The following is a 22,348-nucleotide window of genomic DNA, read 5'->3' as shown; positions in this document are numbered from 1 at the left end:
CCAACAACAACAAAAAAAAAAACCAGAAAACTGAAAATCAAACACCAAAACACCCTCGAACTGCACCAATACTTCGTATTTTGACCAAAAGAATAGATCCTGGGAGGAAGTGCAAAATGCAAAATCAAATGACCGAAAAATGCTGAACAAACAGCATTATTAATATACAAAATATTTATATTACTGAACTAGTAACAGGTGATGTTCTCCATGTCTGTAAAACTTTGGAACCACATAGCTGATTTGTTAAATCTAGTCCATGCCAGCTTCCAAACTCCAGAAAAAATTTTAGTTAGCTTCATTCTTTGATGCCTCATCAAAATTTTCTACGAGATCTGGGGAAAAAAAAAAAGTAAATGAGTTAAAGACACACAAAAAAAGAGATAAATGAAATTACTTTTTTTTTTTTTAAAGATTTTATTTATTTGACAGAGATAGAGACAGCCAGCGAGAGAGGGAACACAAGCAGGGGGAGTGGGAGAGGAAGAAGCAGGCTTCCAGTGGAGGAGCCTGATGTGGGGCTCGATCCCAGAACGCCGGGATCACGCCCTGAGCTGAAGGCAGACGCTCAACGACTGAGCCACCCAGGCGCCCCGAAATTCCTAACTTCTAACCCGAATAAAAACCAAACTGTGGCTATTAGAATTAGCCTGAAAACATACAGGACAAGAAGCAGAAATGAACTGGTGGCATTTCACTAACAATGCTTCATTTATCTGCTTTTAAAGCAGCAATCCTAAGGAAATGTTAGTCTTTTTTTTGTCTGTGCAAACTAAGGTGAACAACATTTTCATATGTCAATCACAATTCCTACGGAAATGTTGTAACAATAACTATGCAAATTTAAAATCACAGTGATTCTAATTTAACAAATGCAGGCAGCAGAGCGTTGTGTGACAATTTCTGATTCTAAGTTCAAAATGGGAGGACTTTTATTATTTTTCATTAGATTGTATCCATACTATTGTGAATCAATTTAAATTCATGAGTTCACCATCAACAAAAATTGAAAGTCATTATACGATGAATTAAACGAGATAAACAGGCTCCTAAAAATCTCAGAGCTAAAGAAATGTCACTTACCTGGAACATCATCATCCTCTTCATCAATGTCTTCTGGTTTTGGTGCTTTGCTATCCAACACTAGAAAATGTTTATTTTAAAATTAGTTCTTGAGAACAAAGGCCTTTATAGAACACTTACTATATTTATTCTTTTCTCCTGTCTAAATCTTATATAGTTGTTCAGAAAAAACTAAGATTGTCTGACCTAATACCATATTTTTTACTTAACACTAAAATCAGTAACACTTTAGCTTATTAGGTATATACTAAATATAGCTAGCAGTTTCAATGGGCAGTGAAGGTAAAATTTATTTGGAAAATGAAATAATTCTGATGAGCTGGAATAAAAAGACATTATAATTTATTCTATAAATTCCACATGCTTGAAATCAAAAATCAATATTCAAGACTTTCCATCTCTTCTGGTGCAAGAAAGTATCTAGCTATGTGGTATGGGCACTGATGTAAAAGGCTCTTTGATTTTTAGGAGTGACAAGACACACCTGAAACCAGGGCTATTGTGGAAATTCAGAACTTACAGTTGCTGCGCCTATAGTTCAATCAACAGTATTAAACAACAATACAGTTCTCTAATAACAGTATCTTCTTCTTGTCATTAGTCAGAAGTGAATATCAAATACTGTCTGTAAATTGTGGTCTGCACATCTTTTAGGTAATTACCTCTCAACTCTATTATTACCAAAATGTATCCATATATTCTATATGCTACACTGCACAATTATTAAAGAAACAGATTCAAAAATTTATGAAGCATATGAGCAACATTTTTAAAAGTAAAATTAACATACAAGTAAATATAAAATGGGATACCTTTTAAATCATTAGGTTCTTTAGATTACAGTAGAGAAGGAAAGATACTAAACTGAAATACCTACCTTGCCGAGGGAACTGTTCAGCTAACTTCCTAAGACTTGTTAAGCTGTCAGCACCAAGCTGACTTAATATTCCAGGAAGCATTTCTGTGATTGGTTTGGCTTCTGCATGACCAGTAATTGCAAAGGTGTTAGCAGAAAGGGAAGCTTGGACTTTGGGATTGTTGAAATGAATAACCGTCCCATCATCTTTAATCATGTTCACCTGTATGATCACAGAAGAAAAATGTACTTCACATATTTGGAACAACTAAAACAGTATCTGTTTAAATAAAAATTTAGCCAATTTTTTTTTTTTTTTAACAATCCCAAGGTAGTAATTGTCTAAGCAGTAGATATGGGTGGAAAAAGACCCTAGTAGCAACAAAGTAAAATGGTGTAGCTGGCACAAATTACTAGGATAGTCAAGAAACAGTCATTTTATTATAGAATCTAGATTTTAAATTCAAAGACTTCTACTACTATGAGAAAGAAGTTCATGCCACATTTTAAAAATAATGGATTTATCAGCCAAGAAAGAACTGGCTTCTTAGTGAATTACCCATTATCTAACCCGATTTACACTATCAAACTACATTGGTACACTTGGTAGGTGGGGTAGCATTTTACTTCGGCAACAGGTTGTAAAGGGGTAATAGTGTATGATAAAAAATAACCACTGAAAATCCATAAAGAACACTCAGAAATTTAAACAGATGTTTCACTCCTCTGAACACTTAGTAAATTTACAAAAATTTCAATTTGTTCTCATGTCATTCTTTTTTTTTTTTTTTTTAATTTATTTGACAGAGATAGAGACAGCCAGCGAGAGAGGGAACACAAGCAGGGGGAGTGGGAGAGGAAGAAGCAGGCTCCTAACAGAGGAGCCTGATGTGGGGCTCGATCCCATAACGCCGGGATCATGCCCTGAGCCGAAGGCAGACGCTTAACCGCTGTGCCACCCAGGCGCCCCATCATGTCATTCTTTATAAAAGATTTTGTAAGTTCCTCTAACTCTTAAGTATAGCTTCTCAACAACTTTCGATAAGCCTTGTAAATGTCAAAGAAGTTCTCCAACCCACTTGCCTGGCCACCTGAGCATGTTTTATCAATCACTGGGAAACCTTTAAAATCATCCTCACATTCTTTTGGTAGCTTTCACCAACATCAACTGTTTCAGATTTGATTTTATCCATTGCCTGAAAAGGAAGTTTAAACATGCGCTATTTAAAATATTATTTTTCTCTCTCACTCATGCACTTTCTTATTGTGTTTTAGTAAAGCTGCATTTGCATAAGTTAAATGTATAAATACTGTGATTCCACTAGTAGTTGATTCCACTGGGTAAGTTACCTTCATGGTAACATGCTTATTATATAAAAAGGTTAGGAAAGTTAACTCTTGGCTACTTTAGAAGCATTTCATGATCCATCCAAAAACTGCCCTTGTCACAATCAAGCAGAGATGCTGAGTGTTCTCCATGGTCAGTGGAAGTGGGCTTTTCTTCCTCAAAGGGGATCACCACCAGTGATAGAACCAGAAAGGAAGGGGAACAAAGGGGCTTCTAAATTTCAGGCAAGACCTGGAACACAGAGAAAATAAAGGCAAATCCCCTGGAAAACTGTAACTAAGATCTACAAATAATTTCCCAAATTTTCTCTGACAAAAATCACTATCTGAATTCTACACCATTCCCTGTATCAGTATTGTAATCAAGGTTCCATTACACATATTACACACAGTACACATTCAATCCAGCTGTTCTGAACATATACCATTTTGAGTTAAAAACAATTTATGCTGACTTTAGAAAAAGATAAATTATATAGTTCTGAAGATAATTATAGTTCAGGTAAAAAGTTTAACAGTAAAGTGGCTGAAAATTTGGAAGAGGAATGAATTGAGAAGATGGCATAGTGGATATAGAATGGACTGTTGTTCTGTATCTGTCCGAGAGTCACATAATTCCAGTATGGAAAAAGAATAAAGACATGGTAGGATTCTCTATTCCAAATCAAGACCAAATCTCTACAATAAAAGCATGAAAAGAGTCTTAAATATTAGAATTTGAGATATTTATTATTTACAAATGTTAAAGTCACAAGAGATTTGAAATCAGTATTGGTCCAAAAGTCAGGCCATATATTTGCTGAACTTAGAGGTTTTCTAGTTCAAATTCCTTTTAGAGAAATAAATACTAAAGACGAACTCTTGGTTAAGCAACGTATCCAAGGACAAATAGCTAGTTATATGCAAACCTAGAACCTGAACCTGGGTCCCCAACTTTCTGTTTAGTTTCCTTCCTGTCATGTCATTCTCATTCTTAAAAATGTTTATTTGCCTATAAAAATTCAATTCTGTGGCCTCGTGAAAGCTTGCCAGAGAATTATCTCAGAATATAGGCTAAATGGAGAATGCGAAAAAACCCCAAACAGACATATAGATAATATATATTTTACTGGCTACAAAACAAGTAAGAAGCTAACACAGCACTCCCCGACCCCCAATCGTGAATTTTCCTCTGTTTAAGCTTCTTTACAAAAGGTTAAATGTTACATCATATCTTACAACCTGATAAAGGTCTTTGTAGTTTGAAATACGTTGAGTTTAGTGTGAAAAGCAGGATGAATTCCATCTCAGGCTGTGAAATGGAAATAAATTTATAAATGGTTGTTTTAAATGGGGTTGCACAAAAGATGTAGCTTTGTGAATAGAAAGGTCCAGAAAGGGGTGGAGAGTTTAGTTAATTTTGGAATAGAGAATGAAGTATTAGAAGTTAAAGGCTAGAATATTTTATTTCTATCTACCATTCCTTCCTCTCTACTGAGCAAATAACATGGTTATATAAGGCTCCTAGATGCAAGCTATTAAGAGACTATCAAAGGACGAATGGTTGGGCTGAGCAAGATCAGTTAGACACTTCCCCCACCTTTTTAGAGGCAAAAGAAAGGATAAGGAACTTGTTAAATTCACAAAGCAAATTGTACGCATTTCATATGGAGACTTCATTTTTCTAGTGATTTTATTGCTCTGTGGTCAACATAAGTAATACGATCTATATACAGTATAAAAATAGGAAGCAGACAAGGAAACAAAACTATTAAACTAGCTACTGTCCAGCTCAGGTCCTTTTCCAATCAAACAACCGCTTTATATCAAAATGTTTTTTCCACTTTAACAGGTAGCTGAAGTAAAGGATGCTATTTGAGCTATGGAGGAAGTAGCATTTCTGAGACCCCAGTCCACACCACCAGATGCCCTTGCTCTTATTTTTTGCTCAAGTTAACACTGACATGTTTTGTAGCTATCAAAAAATGTTGTCTCTCATGCCTAGTACATTTACATATGCTGTTTTCACTGTTTAGAACATTTTTCTGCTTCTTCACCTTGCAAATTCCCAGTGATCCAAGACTTGGGTCAGATGCTTTTTTCTCTGTGAAAACTTAGGTTTATGTACTTTCTGTACTTGACGGGTACTGCAATTATATAGAATTGTCTTGTAGTATAATTGTGTTTGCAAGTCTTTGACTTTACTAGAAGGTAAACATCTTCTGATCAGAGACCATGCCTTACTAGACATAATATGCCCCCAAGTGTCCAATACATAATAGTCACTCAAATTTGCCAATTGAACAGACACCTCAAATATAATTTATTTTAAAATCTTGGATGCTGTCAGACTTCAACTCCTCAAATGCTAGATAAAGGGGTCATCTCAAGTTTTAGAAATAGCTCCAGTAGTGCTCTTAATGAAGATGCCCAAAACCTCCTGAGCTATATCTTAGGCTTGACTTTTCCTATTGTTCTGACTTTTCAGAATCAGCCTGATTGCCCTACAGAATTCAGGGCATTTTAAGTCATTCTTGGCAACAGCTCGGTGGCTCCATTATGCTGTCATCAAAACCTTAACAACCCCTGCCTTTGCTGACCTCTGAGTAGTATTAATCACAGCAACCTTCTTTCTGGTAAATCTAATGGTTGCTTAGTCCTACATAGCAATAAGTTTTTATGGCTCTAGGAGGCTCACAAAGTTACCACTGACTCTACAGCTCTTGCTGATAACTGCCCTCTCAGTTCAGAGAGGAAGTTTAAATTCTTCCATGTGATTTTTTTTTTTTTATCCAAGCCCCCACTAGACTGGCTAGCTGGCAGTTCTGAGAATTGACAGTTGTCTTAAAAATCAAGTTTTACTGCTACTCCTTCCTGTATGTAGTGGCATTTATTTATCTATTTATTTTTAAAAGACTGTATTTTTAATAATCTCCACACCCAACATGGTGGGGCTTGAACTCACAACCCTGAGATCAAGAGTTTTATGCTCTACCAACTGAGCCAGCCAGCCGCCCCTGTAATGGCATTTAAATGTTTATCAGGAAATTCATCTTTTATTGCCTTACTCCTATATCTTAATGGGGTGAAATAATAGACATTTTAAGAATAAGGCACACAAGTGTCTGCGGTTTTGTGAGGCTAAAGGATGTAAAAGTTTGAAGATTATGGCCTTGGCGCATACTTCCATACGTATCTTTCACACTCAGTCCTTCTAAGCTCAGCACCTGCTTATTTCTAAAGGCTATATGAACATAACCTATTATTGTTGATAGGAGCTAAAACTAACAGCTGTCATTAAACTGTATGATATGCTGGGATCATTTTCTCTTATGCTCTGGAGGCAAGAGTCTAATGAGATGGATTCTCCACAGCTATGCTGTAGACAGTATAAAATGGCACAACCTTTTTGAAAAAGCAATTTGGCAACATGGGTGAAGAATTCTAAAATGTTCATGCTCATTCAGCCAGTAACTGTCTTTCCAAGAATCTCTCTGAAGGAAATCAGAGACAAAGATACACATTATGTATATTGAAATTAAATATGTGATTTTTTAAAAAAGATTTTATTTATTTATTTGACAGAGAGAGAGGCAGCAAGAGAGGGAACACAAGCAGGGGGAGTGGGAGAGGGAGAAGCAGGCTTCCTGCTGAGCAGGGAGCCCGATGTGGGGCTTAATCCCAGAACGCTGGGACCATGACCTGAGCCGAAGGCAGATGCTTAACAACTGAGCCACCCAGGCGCCCCTAAATATGTGATTCTTTTATTATCAAAGCATTATAACATATTATAAATTAAGAAATGTTAAATTATGGTATATCCATTTATTGGAATATATGTAGATATCTACACTGATGATTAAGAAGAGGTTTTTTGTTTTTAAGATTTATTTATTTATTTTAGAGACAGAGAGAGGCAAGAGAGCATGAGCAGGAGGGGTAGAGGGAGAGAGAATCCCAAACAGACTTCACGCTGAGTCTGGAGTCCCACACGGGACTCAATCTCATGACACTGAGATCATGACCTGAGCCAAAACCAAGAGTTGGATGTTTAAATGACTGTACAACCAGGTGCCCCAAGAAGAGTTTTTTAACGATATAAAACAATTTTTATAATATAATGCTACTTGGGGGGAAAAAAGATTTCAAATTGTGCACCTAGCTGCAGTCTCAAATATGTTAAAAGTACATGCATATAAAGATGGGAAAGAAATACAAAACTAATAGTAGTTATTTCTGGGTAGTGGGGATTATGATCAAATGTTAATATCTTCTTCATCTCTTCTGTAAACCCACAACTTCCTACAATAACTATATATATATTTTAAAGATTTTATTTATTTGAGAGAGAGAGAGACTGCAAGTGCATGAGCAGGGGAAGGAGCAAAGGGGGAGAGAGAGGGAGGAGGAAAGAATCTCAAGCAGACTCCGCACTGAGTATGGAGCCCGACACGGGGCTTGATCCCACCACCCTGATATCATGACCTGAACCAAAACCAAGAGTCAGATGCTCGACCAACTGAGCCACCCAGGTGCCCCCACAATGACAAAATATTGGAAGGGGGAAGCTATTTTAAAAACAGCAAATGAAGGGGCGCCTAGGTGGCATAGCGGTTAAGCGTCTGCCTTCGGCTCAGGGCGTGGTCCTGGCGTTGTGGGATCGAGCCCCCCATCAGGCTCCTCTGCTGTGAGCCTGCTTCTTCCTCTCCCACTCCCCCTGCTTGTGTTCCCTCTCTCGCTGGCTGTCTCTGTCAAATAAATAAATAAAATCTTTAAAAAAAAATAAAAATAAAAACAGAAAATGTGTGGGATAACTGGGTGGCTCAGTCAATTAAGCATCTGCCTTTGGCTCAGGTCATGATCCCAGGGTCCTGGGATCGAGTTCCTCATCGGGCTCCTTGCTCAGCAAGGAGCCTGCTTCTCCCTCTGCCTGCTGCTCCCCCTGCTTGTGTTCTCACTGTCAACTAACTAAATAAAATCTTTAAAAAATAAATAAATAAAACCAGAAAATGTTCATCAACAGATGAATGGATAAATGTGGTATTATCCATATAATGGAATATTATTCAGCTATAAAAGTGAAGTTCTGATACATGCTAAAACATGGATGAACCTTGAAAACATTATGCTAAGTGAAGTAAGCAAGACACAAAAGGACAAACACTGTATTACATGAAATATCTACAACAGGCAAATCCACAAAGACAAAAAGTAGGTTACAGGCTATCAGGGGTTGAGGAAGAAGGGATGGAAAGTTATTGCTTAATGGATATAGAGTTTTGGTTTGGGATGATGAAAAATTTTGGAAATAGGGGTGCCTGGGTAGCTCAGTCGGTTAAGTGTTTGCCTTCAGCTCAGGTCACGATCCCAGGGTTCCTGGGATCAAGCCCAGCATCGGGCCCTCTGTTCAGAGGGGAGCCTGCTTCCCCCTCTCCCTCTGCCTGCCGCTCCCCCTGCCTGTGCTCTCTCTCTCTCTGTCAAATAAATAAATAAAATCTTAAAAAAACAATTAAAAAAAAAGAAAAATTTTGGAAATAGATAATGGTTGTGGTTGCACAACACTGTGAATATAGTACCACTGAATTGTACTTAAAAATGGTTAAAATGACAAATTTTGTTACATATATTTACCACAATAAAAAAATAGTAAAAAATAAAACAAAAACCCAAAAAGCAGGATCTTAAAAGATAAAGTAAGGCTGCTATAGAATGATAAGGTGAATGGGACATGGTGTCTCCCTTTTATTCTCCTGTACTCAGAGCTGTCCACCCACTGGCACCTGAGGCTCTGGTTGGAGGAAGAAGGAATTGTGGCTAAGAGTCAACCAAGGTCCTCCTTCTGGTATAAGTGGTTCAGGAAAAGTAAGAACTAGGAAGAGGAAAATATAAACAGTAAAACTTATGTGTACAATTATAAAATTTACATTCTCAGCCCTGTTTTCCTGAGCTCCAGCTTCCTATGGCTAACTTTTTTTTTTTTTTTTAAAGTAATCTCTGTGCCCAACATGGGGCTTGAACTCACAACCCTGACATCAAGAGTTGCATGCTCCACTGAATGCGCCAGCCAGGCCCCCCAATGGCTAACTTCTTGAGAATAATTCTATCTCAAATAATCAGTATCCCTTAAACTTAATAGGCCCCAAACTCACCATGGGAGCCAGCATGCTACAGACTATAAAAAATAAACATGGTCTTTGATATCAAGACTCTTATAATCTGAAAAAAAGACTAACTGGTTAATAATAAGCCATTGTACCCCACAATATGAGGTTGTCATTAATAAATGTATTATAGCAGAGCAATTTACGCTGTGGAAGTACAGAGAAAGGGCTGATTAATTAATTAGGTCTGGAAATAAAGGAAAAGTTTCACAGAGGCAGAAGTATATCCTAGTTACAAAAGAAGATGTCCTTTGAATATAAAACACTATGAGCAACTAGACCAAATGGATCAGAAATTCAGATTTTTGGTGACATTTCTTACCAAATAAATCTGATAAAATCAATCGTTTCTGAGGAATGGAACAGATTCCATTGTTGATAGATTTATGTTATCAGGTAACGACAGGTGAGACAGCATGGTCACTATATTCAACTACATTACCAAATAACAACAACCAATACCTTCAAATGTCATAGAATATAAAACATTTTTAGAAATTTAGCTCTGGATTATAAATCTCTTGGGGTTTTCCTAGGAATTCCCTTCAAAAACCTAGGCTTTTGTATGAAATAGTCTCTGACACTCCCATGCCCCTTACTTTTTGACAGCTTTGGATTTCTCTGTCTTCGGTAACATGTAAAAGAAATCTAGGGGCACCTGGGTGGCGCAGTGGTTAAGCATCTGCCTTCGGCTCAGGGCGTGATCCCAGCGTTGTGGGATCGAGCCCCACGTCAGGCTCCTCCACTATGAGCCTGCTTCTTCCTCTCCCACTCCCCCTGCTTGTGTTCCCTCTCTCGCTGGCTGTCTCTATCTCTGTCAAATAAATAAAATCTTTAAAAAAAAAAAAAAAGAAATCTATGACTAATTTATTACACTAAATCAATAAATTAATGAATACATAAAGACCAGAGAAGCTTGTCTTAATCCAAACAGTACTTCAGTCTTTAAAGTTTCTAAAGAGGACATAAATTAAGCTTTGGGAGGGGGAAAAATCACCAATACCAACAGCTTAGAAAGTAAGATTAGAACTTTACTTGGCAGAAGTACATTCCATGAATTTTTGGAACCCACCACTGATCTCCCTGTTCCCCACCCACCAAAGGTCTAAGTACAAAAAACACAGTAATATTTTTTGTTTTACAACAATGGCAATGGTGTCTTCTCTTTTTGAAAGTTTTTATATGCTTTTCTTAAACTGGCGAAAACCAGAAAGATAGTACATTCCTCGGAGGTCAGGAATTTTTTTTTTTTTTTTTAAAGTAAACTCTACACCCAATGGCTGGAACTCATGACCCCAAGATCAAGAGTTGCCTGCTCTCCTGACTGAGCCAGCCAGGTGCCCCAGAGTTCAGCACTTTGAAACAAGTTTCAAATATTCCAAATAAAAAATAACAGAATTGTAATTAATGTGTTTCTTCTATTCTAAGATATATTTTTTCACATCTTAGTGTTTCTGAAAACTTTTGTATAGATGTTTTCATGCTTACATTTAATGCAGTAGTTTCTTTTCTCCTTCCAAAGAGCTGTTTTTAAACTAAGTGTGTGTCATCATTTTCTTTAAAAAAATTTTGAAAAAACTCTACTTTAAACTTAGTAACACAAACATAATGTTTGAGGCAAGCCAGGTTATATATAGTATACTAGATATTCCTACACAAAATCTGCAAAGTGTTATATAAAGTACAAACATCTTAGCTCTCAAAAAACCAATTTTATAAAGAGGGAAAGAAGGAAAAAAGTAAAACTCCTTCCCATCTTAGCTTCAAATACTCAGAAATTTTATAGCTGTTACCTTGCATTGTTAATTATCTTTATGCATATTTTCTCTGTGTAATTAGTCTGTGAGGGCTGGAAGATATCATACACACACAGGGTTAGGGTGCAATGACTGTGTATGTGCTTATTTTGTAGCATTAATTTTTTCAAAAAAAAATTTTTTTTTAAGGTTTATTTGGGAGGGAGAGAGAGGGAGAGACAGAAGAACAGGAGGAGGCGCAAGCAGACTCCTCGCTGAGCATGATCCCAGGACTCTGAGAATCACGATCCAGGGCTGAAGTTAGATGTTTAACCGACTAGACCACCCAGGCGCCCCTGTAGCGTTAATTTTCTGTGCAATGTTTTAGAGCTATGACTCCTCAAAAAGTTAGAGCTGCCATCAGTAGTAGCAACAAAAAGGAATTCACACCACAGTTTAATAAATGCTATAATAAAAGTAAATGCAGGGCATTATGAAGGCACATTGGAAAGGCATCTGACCTTTCTTTACACAAATGTGTAAGTGTGCAATCAGGAAGGCTTCTGGGAGAAATAATGCCTGCATTAAGACCAGAAAAAAGAGAAACATCAAGGTCCTTGGAAATACTGATAGGTATTTCTTTTACATGCAATGGTGTAACTAATGAATTCTGCATGGTAGGTGTTCAATAATACAGGGTATAAGGCAGAAGATACTTTCTTCCTATGGTCAGGAGTTGATGGATACGGGGGGAGCAGGAGGAGAGGAAAAGGCCAAGAGAGGATATAAGAAAGTGCAAATGAAAAGACCAAAAGCAGGATAAATTGATAAACAGAATGAACTCTGGTTTTAACACTTAGAATCCAGCACTTACTTGCTAAGTGATCTTGGGGAGGTACCTAATTCTGTCTCAGCTTTCTCCTCTATAACCAATAACAACGGACTCAAAGAGATACTGTAAATCTGAAATGGGATAACACGTATTTGTCTCATTATCTAATTAGTTTCCTTACTAGACTGTAAGCTCCAAAGGACAGAGACTATGAATAATAACTTATGAACTACTATCTAGCAAGTCCTTGGCAAAATTCTTGGCACACAGTAGATGTCCACTAAGTGTTCACTATCATTGCTTTATTAGGACAATTTCAAATACAAAAATACCATCACCTCAGCAATGCATTGTAACAAGTTTGGCTGTATTCTGAAAAGGTCAAAGACTGTTAACTGATTGGTTTCCTTATTTTATTATAAAACATTTATACAATTAATGCTCTCTGACCACAAAAAGTTTTAATTATAAGAACCACAAAATGTTCCAAATCTGAACAAAAACAAACATTTAGAAAAACATGCCCTTAGAGATATTATATAGTTAAATCTATACCTCAAGGAGGTATAAATAGAATCTTTTCTCCTCTGTAAAGAGGTGTTTTTCAACCAAGGGTGACTTTGTCCCTGAGGGGGCATGTGACAAAGTCTGAGGACATTTTTGGTTGTCATAACTTGGGGGGGGTAAGTGGGGACTCCTGGTATCTATTGGTAGAGGCCAGGGAAACTGCTTAAACATCCTACAATACATAGGACAGTTCCCACAATAAAGAACTAGCTGGTTCAAAATGTCAATAGCGCTGAGGTAGCAGGGTGGGGAGGGGGAGTCAGAAAGTAGAAATGTAGGCATAGACATAAGATTGCCACACTTATAAGTTGTTTAGGTTTAACATTATCAGAGTTATTGTCTATTATTCCAACTTACTTTTTTTTTTTTTCCGCCAAGCTTTGGATTTTTTAAAGAGAGGTTTAGATTTTTGTTTTTCCTCATACATAACCCAGATAAAGAGAATGATCTCTCTGAAAATTATTTTAGGTCAATAAAAATATATAAAAGCTTTCAATAGCTCAGAAGAAAAAAATTCATATAAAATGCTTAATTTCAAGACTTGCAAATGAAGTTCTAATCTTTATCAGAGTAAAAATGCATAGGCACATCAAGCTAAAAGGAAGAAAAAATACATGTATCTTACATTTTTTACTATTTTATCCGTATACTGATTTTGAAAATACAAAGCAGATTTAAATGATGTATTAATATTTATTCATATATGCACTGTAGAAGGAACATGTGGCCATTTCACTGCCTTTTCTTTGGTACTCTGCTATTTATTAGTGATCCTTGCCTCCACATTATTTCTGATCCGTTTTATAGCACATGTGCATTAATGATTATTAAAAATCATTATGTGATTGGTACCATGTGAGGTGGTACCACACATAGTAATGATATCATTAAATATAATTTAACTTAAACATTCAATTTAATTTATGGCAGTGAAAATTTAAACACTGGTTACTATTAGAAATGGAATTATCAGGTAGAAATAAATCTAGATGGTAACAGATCATAAATGGCTGATGTTATCATTTTTCTTGAGTATCTTTTGAAATAACATCAGTCTTTGGCTTTATATTTGAGAAAAGCAGTATTACCAAAATATAATAATTGATTTAAAAAATTTAACCAATAATTTCCAGAAAAGGTCTAATTAAAATCCAATTCATGTAAAGCTATTGCTAGAGCTTCTTGGCTGAGGTAATAAAGAGATACTGTTGAGTAGAAAGGGAAAAAAATCCACCTTATTTGAAGAAATCCTGGAGTTTATTTCTATATTAGAAAAAAAAATCTTATTTTGTATGAAAATTCAAGAGCAGTTCCATAATTTTGTCACATATGCCAAATAGTTTGAGTCAGAAAAGTATGATGAATTTCTTATCTGTCAACTAAAATCAGTTTACAATCATCCATTTTTATACAAGCAAATTTTATACAATAAGCAAATTCAACATCTAGTCCTTCAAAGATACCTGACTAATTCTTCTAAGCTGAAATTTTACATTTGAGAAGTATAGATAATTATTTGTGAATGTGCTACTTGTCTACATAATTTAACAATTTACAAAACAATAACAATTTACAAAATGATCATACCTCTTCAATACCAGCTATATTATTCACAGCCAGTTTTTTTAGAGAACTCTGAAGTTTTTTGTCATCAGCTGTAGCTGTTCTATGTACCACCTTCTTCTTTCTGCGAGCTGTACCCTGAAAAATAACCAAACAGAAGTGTTAGGATGCCTTGCATCTGGCAACTGCAGTCACATGTCTTCCTATTCACAATACTTTAATTAAAACCCACGTAAGAAATTGCTGACTTAATAGTAATGACTAAGAAGACTGCTCAGAGTTGTGACTGTCGGTCTAACCCAGATTTTTGAGGGTCAGTTCTACTCAGTTCTTATTTTTTCCAATATCCATTTATCATCTCAATATATTATGTTTCAAAAGTTTTCTAATAAAAAAATAAAACAATACAATTGTGTGTTTTATAACAACACCCAAACATTACAAGGAATACTTTTTCAGTACCTACCGCCCCTGGTATTTTATTTTAAATTATTTTAATTTAATAGAGTTAAATCTAAAGATATTCTGAAACTTTGAAGATTCTGACATAATGAAGAATCAAATGCCTACAACTGAGTGTTCTACATTCCTAGAATCTAGGAATGAAAAAAATCAAGTTCTTACTTCAAGAAGCATACATTATAGTGGGATGGAAAAGTCAATAAATATATAAACAAATTAGATCCTTTCAAATAGGATAAGGGTATTAAGGAAAGAAACCTTAACACAGTAGTAAGAGTATTTATTGGGTAGGGCCAAAGCACTACTTTATTAGAATGTTCAGGGAAGGCCCTCTGAAGAGGTGACATTATGAGCTGAGACCCATGGGAAGACCTAAGGGAAGAGTGATCCAAGCAGAATGAAACAAGAGAGAACCTACTGTTTCTACAGAGAGAAAGCAGGTCACCATGGTTTTGGCAGAGTGAACAAAGGAGAAGGAGGAGGAAAATGCAATCAGAAAGATAGGCAAGGGCCAAATCACATAGCCTAGAATGCCATGGGGAGGAGTTGGACTTTATTCTAGTTGCAATACAAAAGTTTTAAGCATGGGAATGATTTGATCTCATTTATGATTTTTACAGATGACTGAAGTTGCTGTGGAAAATGACTATAATCAGATCAATCAGGAAGTTACCAGAGTAGCTTGATGAGAGAGGAGAGTTCTGGCAGTGGAGATGGTGAGAGCTTAGACGGTCAGAAGAACCAACATGCTGATGGATTGGACATGGGATACGAGGGAAAAAGGAATCTAGAATGATGCTTAGAATATTGGCCCGAGCAAACAGTCTGACAATTATACTATTCACTGAGAAAGAGCTCATTTCTAAATGGATACTTTAAAAACTCTAAATATATATTTCCACTGAAAAACTATTTAAAATAATGGATTAAATTCCTCGGGAATTTAAAAAAGTATAACCTAAAGCAGAAATAAAACATTACCAAAAGAAGCCTAAGTCTTGAGGGCTAAATCCTTCCGAGACCTGGCAGGAGGAAAGGAAGCGAAGTTTCCATTTCTGAGTAATTCCTGCAGTAATGAGGGAATCAGCTTTACAGAGAGTAGTTAGGGGCTTCAGTCTCAGCAATGCTGGTGGGAGTGGAAGAGAGTTCTGTGAGTAGCAGCAGAGGCTGTGATAAAACCCGGCTGCTGAAGGATGGACTATGGATGACTATTTTCATAGATGATCATTTATTTATGAAGTGTTCCTTACTCAGGGATAGCTCAATTGCTTGCTGTATGCCTCAAAGGAAATGATCCTCAGGCACCTTAAATTCAACATGTCTAAAAGCTTATCAGTCCATCAAACTATTCTTCCTATATTTCCTAAGTTTTGTAGCTCGTGGTACCACCATACACCTAGTCTTTAAAACCAGAAATCTGGGGGTCATCCCAGACTCTTCTTCCTCTTCATATGAGTTTGTCATTCCAACTCCTAAATCTGTGTTCCATATGGTACAGCAGCAGCCTCTCAACTGTTCTCCTCTGTGCCAAACTTCCATTTCATTCCATTTTCCAGGTTGCCAGCACCTATCTTTCTAAAATAACTGTTCTTAAAATCCTTCAACAGTTGTCCCTTGCCTGTAGGATAAAATCCTATACTCCTTAATATGGCATATAAGACTATGATACAACCCTGAAACCTGGTTGTTTCATCTCCTACCATTCTTTAAACATTATGTAGTCCGAACTCTACTGTACAAGCAAGCCATTCTATTAAGCAGCATTCTCTCACAGCATCTTAGGTGCCTTAGCACATGTGAGAATGATGATCCCGTTTTTACTCTACTCACTCACCCTCGCCTATCCACCTAGTAATAAATTCTTGTTTGTTCTCCAAATCTCAGCTCAGTGATGACTTCCTTGTCCCTCCTAGGCAACAGCACCTTGTACTTCATTTTAACATTTACTATTTTGTAGTGTAGTTGTGAGCATGTCTCTCTTCCAAGCTAAGCTGTGTCAAGAGAAGAAAACCTTGACTAGTTTATCTACTATGTGCTTGGCACATAGTAGGTGCACAGCAAACTAGTTAAATGAATGAATGTGCCAACCACCTGACTTAAAATATATAATAGTAGATGTGATGAATCAAGCTCTTCCAGGTATATTCTATGGTTCCTGAATATCCCTAGTTTTTGCAATGGTATATTACATTATACTTTATGCTACAATGTGACTACTTTGGTTACATGAATGTACTAATATGACTCCAGGGTCGTATAACTGTATCACTATGGAAGGAGAAAGTACTAGTCACTTCTTCCCTTCCCCTTCTATCTCCATCCCTAGGAGCTGTGGTTATCATCAAAGTAAATGAAAAGTACAGCTGCTACATAGTGTCCTACCTATCCCCTTCCCAGGTCTGAGCTGAGTTCTACTCTCACTTTTCCTTCTACAAAGATTATACTGGGCAGAGATAAGGGCAGAGTATTCTCCTTGAGCTGGGGGCTAGAGCCGAAGGGAATCAAAGATTCTCAGAATGAGCTCTTCCTTAGGCTTCAAAGTTCATGGAAAAAGAATGTGCTCACACTGACCAACAAAGAAGAAGAGGCAGGAATTTGGCAGGAAAACCTAGCAATGAACAAAACATACATCAGCTTGAGCATTTCCAGTTAAACCTAATAAACCTAACTGTAGAAGTAGATGTATCCAGTCAAGATGAGGTAACCTCAACATCTAGGATGCCCTGCAAATGAGTCTAACATAATAACAACTACAGTTTATTAAGTATCTACTCTGTGCCAGATACCATGTTAGGTGTTTTACAAGTATTTCTCTAATCCTCAGAAGCATCTTATGCAGGATTAATTCTGTTTTGCAGATGGGAAGATGGAAGCCTAACAAGGTTGGATAATTTTTTCATGTCAGGTAACTATCAGATGTTAAGAGGATTAAAACAAAGGTGGGTGCTTCCATTGCACCACCAGACAGAGGTGTCTTCTAGTTACCTATTTTAAATGTAGACAAGTTATTGTCAAATTGGAATGTGGTTTAATCTTGATTATTGAGAAGATTTTAGATTTTCAATGACCACAAATCCAAAATACTACTACTATCTGGTAATAATACATTCTCCTCTCAATTTTTCTTATGCCACACTCACCTTGCCCCCTATCCGGACCTGAGCCTGAAGTTTGGCTAACTTTTCTTGATTCATGCTGTTGGTAAATCTAGGGGGGGGAAAAATAGATTTGTTAAAGTCACTGTTTTACCAAAATAAAATAACTGTTTATACAACAGTACCTTCTGGTTCACTAGGCTTGCAAAATGCATCACTACCACGATCATATTAATACTGTCTACATATTCTTAATATTAATAGCTTGTTCTAGCTTCATAAACCAGATATTAAGAGAACCAAAATTAAGTAAGACCACAGGGAGTCAAACATATGAATAGAAAATAGAATGGGACTCAAAGTTACCTATTTAAAGATCCCTCCTTAAAAACAAAATTCATGGGGCGCCTGAGTGGCTCAGTCAGTTAAGCGTCTGCCTTCAGCTCAGGTCATGTTCCCAACATCCTGGGATGGAGGCCCAGTCAGGCTCCCTGCTCAGCGGAAGCCTACTTCTTCTCCCTCTGCCCCTCCCCCCTGCTCATGCGCGCACTCTCCCTCTCTAATAAATGAATAAAATCTTAGACCCCCCCCCCAAAAAAACCCACATCAAAATTCAGTTCTTTGGCATTCAGTAAAACCTACCCAATTATAAAATCTCTAGACAAGCCAGTTTTTCCCTCCAGAGATTTTTATAGCAGAAAGCAGTTACTAAATGTTATTAGCACAACCTTTAAGTAGACTTTTTTTTCCCCCAAATCATAAATGAAACATATATAACCTTGTAACCACAAATAGAACCCCACCCAAAAAAAAGTTGGACAAAGAAGAAATTCAACAATAGGCTCTCTAGCTGTCAAGATATGAGGCAGTCATATCTTCTATTCAAGGTCAGATGGTATATTAATAACAGGAAAAGAGAGCCAGATTTTCAGACATTCAGCACTTCAGTAGCCCTTTCTACAGAATTCATTCAATATCTTGCACTGATATAGTATGTCACACTTGCCAAGATATTCTTGCATACACGGTAAGGATACTTCACTGCACAATTTGATAAAAACATCTCTGCTACATTAATTCTAAATTTTTGTGTGTGTTTGGGGGGGGAGGAGATTTTTAAAACTAAGCTTTTTAAGGCTAATTTTGATTTTGGAAATTCTAAGAAAATTGCAGTCATAAATCCTAATCTGATGAGTGATATTCCTACTAAACAAAAAAGTTCTTAAGTTTATAATGGGTTGTAACATTTCACACTATATAAAAATAAAAGCCAAAGTTACGGGGAACCAGGTACTCAGCTACTAAAGCGTCTGCCTTTGACTCAGGTCATGATCCCAGAGTCCCTGGATGAAGCCTTGCATCGGGCTGCCTGCTTGGCGGGAAGTCTGCTTCTCCCTTGCTCATGCTCTCTCTCTCAAATAAATAAATAAATAAAAATCTATAATAATAATAATATAGTAATAAAAGCCAAGGTTAAAAGTCTTGTTTTACTTGTTCTGTGGACCAACACATCATTACTAAGATGTGGGAGAGGGAATAAAAGCGGTTATCAAAAATTTTTATGGCCAATTCTCTAACCTCTTTATAATTATCATTCACTTGAAGAAGATAATGTCTTTGAGAGATGAAAGAGATTCAAAGATTATATAAGCACTAACTATTCTGTATTCTGACACTGTACTTTAGCACTAACCTCTATATATATGCTTCAAGGCTAAATAAAGTCCAGTTTCCAAATAACATTCAGAATTTATGATTCCTTAATCTTTGCCCAGCACTGTATCACAATGCTCAGCAGCTAAAAACACTCCTTTACAGGAGGAATACAAAGCCAGAAGGCTTAGGTGTGTGCCAATCTCAACTTGGCCACAGACTTCAATTTGCTGATGCAAATCCCAATGTCTATACTCAATATCCACAGAAAAGGACCAATATTCACTTTTCCCAAAGGAACGTGGTCATGAAAGTACAGTAAACTAACGAAGAACCTAAAAATTTTTTAACAAAAAAGGGGCTAAGTGAAAATATTAGAACTAGAACAGGGTAAACCTTCTGGGGCTCTTCCGCATTTTGAAGTAATAATCCCCAAAAGAAGAGATGGAAGACAGGAGACTGAAGTCAAGATGAAGAGCCTTGACTTGTTTGAAACAAAAGCAAAAACAAAATTAACTCTTTTTATCAATGTGTAGATGAAAGAACAGATTCCATTCCATGTAATCAGTACAACAGAAAACTTGTTCCCAAGAATTATCTCAGCGAAAAAGCATTTTAGGGAGGTTGTAAACTCAAGGGGGGTGGGGAGAAGAAAGGTGGTCCTTTGTCTACTAGCAGGTTGGGGTGTGTGGAATTGAAGTAGTAAAGAGGATTGGACTCAGTCTATGAGAGATGAGATGGCAACCTGAGAATCTGGACTAGACCTCAAAGATCACCTGATTTAATTCCCTATTCCTCAATCTACCTTTACTTCATTTTACCCATTATTTCTGTATTGTATGCGAGGCCATCTCAAATGCCTGCAAGCAACAGCAGAGTATAAGTAAATTATAAACAAATAAAATAGTTCACCTCTCTCCTAATTTAATAGATTTGTAAATGAGGGTCCAAAAGGGAGAAGTCACTTCCCAGACCCAAAAGGGAGCAGTACCTTCCTAAGAACATAAATTACTAATTTTTCCTTGAGGATCCTAGGACTGTTTTGTCCTTTACTCAAGGACTCAAGAAAGGTGTAAATAATGAGGTTATAATCAGTATTTACTGAGTGCCTAAGTTCCAAGCATTATGGTAGGCACTTTCACCATGTTTACATAGCATGTTTATGCACAGATAAAATAATTTCAACCTTTAGCCCCAACTTTTTATTATGCGAGGTTCCTCTAAGAGAAGCACAAGTTTTGGAATCGGATCAAGGTTCTACCACTTAGGACTTCAGAAAGATATTTTACTTTCTGAACTTGTGTTCCTTCTGTATTAGAAAAGGTTTAACACTACACAACTCACGCGGTTGATTTAAGGGTTAAAGGTTAAGTTATCAAGCACAGGGTATGGCTCACAGTAGATACTCAGAAACTGGTAACTATTGTTACCACTCCCGAGGGGACAGCTATGGTGTAAGTGAAAGAACGTGGGAACGGAAGTTGAAACCGCCATTCACTGGCTGTGTAACACGGTGCCCGTCGGTCAATCAATTTCCTGACAGCCTACTATGCATCAGGCAGTGTGACGGGGCTACCGAGATGGTCAAGATAATTTCTCAGGGAGGGAAGCAGATCTGTAAACAAATACTGCCATTACGAGGTGAAAAGAGCTGCAACGGAATTCAGTCCCAAGCGCTTGGGGGCCAGGGGTTGCTAACCTCAGTTTCCCTATCTGTGGAGTGGGAGGATCAAATGAGATGACAACAGATAGGCTGTTGTCACAGCATTGTTGTTGTGAATAAAGAAGAGTAACAAGAGAGAGGCGGGGGACCACCCGGCTCCTGGGACTGACTCTGGGCGGCAACAGCGCGGAGCCCCGCCGGCCCCCACAGGGAGCGGTGGTGCTGGGGACCTTCCCTCAGGTGCCGACCCCCAGCTGCGCCGCCGGTAACCGACAAGCCAAACCAGCCGCCTCCGCCCCCGCTCAGCGCGCCACGGCGGAAGTGGCAGCCCGAGTAGTTGGCGGGTGTCGGAAGAAGAGGGCGGGGGGAGACCGTGCGCAGCGGCCTATGGCCGTGGAGTGGCGGGACCGCCGGGGGTCTCACCTGAAGCAGGGAGGGTCCTCCAACAACAGCACGCGGCAAGAGCAAGATGGCTGACTCAGTCGAGACAGAGAAAGACGACGGCAGCAGTGGCGGCGGGAGCGGGGCCCACGTGACACAACCGGCTCCGCCTCTCTGTCTCTCACACCAGAGCAGCCTATCCCGGGGAACGCATATACGAACTACAAAACCCAGCCTGCTCTGCGCCTCCCAATAGAAATGCGGCAGGTGCAGGGGGCCGCACTGCATTCTGGAGCTTGCAGTCTCCCGAGAATTCCATTGTGTCTGTGCCTACAAATTTGTAGGGATCTTAATAAAAAAGAGGTGTGTATTTTTGTTTGGGTGTGTACTTTTGTCGCGTGTCTTTCCTTAGCATTAACTCCGCACTGTCGGACTTAACTACTGCCGACTCAGTATGGAGACTCAACTAGTATCCCTTCAGGGAGGAGACGGGAAATTTTGACCTCTTTGTTTAAAAAAAAATTGAGAAAGAAATACTCAACCCACAAAGTTTAAAAACAACAAGACAAGTAGATTTAACCAGAAGAAGCTTTAACTTTAAATGCCTGCAGTGACTTTTGTCCCGGTTCCCTGAAGAGCTAGGTCAGTTTTGCAATAAGAGATCCCAAGTTTTGTTTTCTCGGAGCTTGCATCAGTTGGTTGCATCATCCCTGAGTGGAAGAACTGCGGCTTCAAGGAAAAAAAAAGGTCCAGCGCTTCTTCTCCAGCAGGAAGAGGGCATTCTTGTAAGGCTCGAGACCATGCATTGCACAACAGGTGTTCCAGGTCTCCTCGCGGCCCGGGCGGGAACTTAATGAATCCGGTTGTCTAGTCTTTCTTTATTTGCGGAGCAAGAAAGGGGAGGCCGATGGCAACGTGTCCACTGTTGGGAGCCACTGACTTCACCGATCAATAATTTAAGTCGTGAATA

The 22,348-nt window shown here is 37.9% G+C and overlaps 1 protein-coding gene across 2 annotated transcripts; it reads right to left on the bottom strand.

Annotated features, from left to right (window-relative positions):
* Nucleotides 1–61: 61 nt before the first annotated feature.
* On the bottom strand, nt 62–21,568 carry BTF3L4 (basic transcription factor 3 like 4). Of its 2 annotated transcripts, XM_002915725.4 has the most exons (6): nt 21,421–21,542; nt 17,727–17,793; nt 14,149–14,262; nt 1,961–2,162; nt 1,084–1,143; nt 62–335 (listed from the first exon to the last, which is right to left on the bottom strand). In XM_002915725.4, exons 2-6 carry the CDS (start codon nt 17,778–17,780, stop codon nt 289–291), a joined length of 477 nt encoding a protein of 158 aa, XP_002915771.1. In that variant the 5' UTR covers nt 17,781–17,793; nt 21,421–21,542; the 3' UTR covers nt 62–288. The 2 variants fall into 2 exon arrangements, with proteins under 2 accessions (XP_002915771.1, XP_002915773.1); XM_002915727.4 differs by lacking the exon at nt 17,727–17,793 and having other exon boundaries at nt 21,421–21,568.
* Between the last annotated feature and the right edge of the window lie 780 nt (nt 21,569–22,348).

The sequence above is a fragment of the Ailuropoda melanoleuca genome, chromosome 2 (genome assembly GCF_002007445.2).
Source record: "Ailuropoda melanoleuca isolate Jingjing chromosome 2, ASM200744v2, whole genome shotgun sequence".
Classification (NCBI taxonomy): domain Eukaryota; kingdom Metazoa; phylum Chordata; class Mammalia; order Carnivora; family Ursidae; genus Ailuropoda; species Ailuropoda melanoleuca.
This window is presented reverse-complemented; position numbering and strand designations above follow the sequence as displayed.

What these genes read in the sequence shown, in the direction of transcription:
- BTF3L4 (XM_002915725.4), bottom strand. Translation starts at nt 17,780, where the DNA reads ATGAATCAAGAAAAGTTAGCCAAACTTCAGGCTCAGGTCCGGATAGGG. An exon ending in AGGTCCGGATAGGGGGCAAG is followed by an intron (nt 14,263 to 17,726) that starts GTGAGTGTGGCA and finishes GTTATTTTTCAG; the next exon opens with GGTACAGCTCGCAGAAAGAA. An exon ending in TGAACAGTTCCCTCGGCAAG is followed by an intron (nt 1,144 to 1,960) that starts GTAGGTATTTCA and finishes AACATTTTCTAG; the next exon opens with TGTTGGATAGCAAAGCACCA.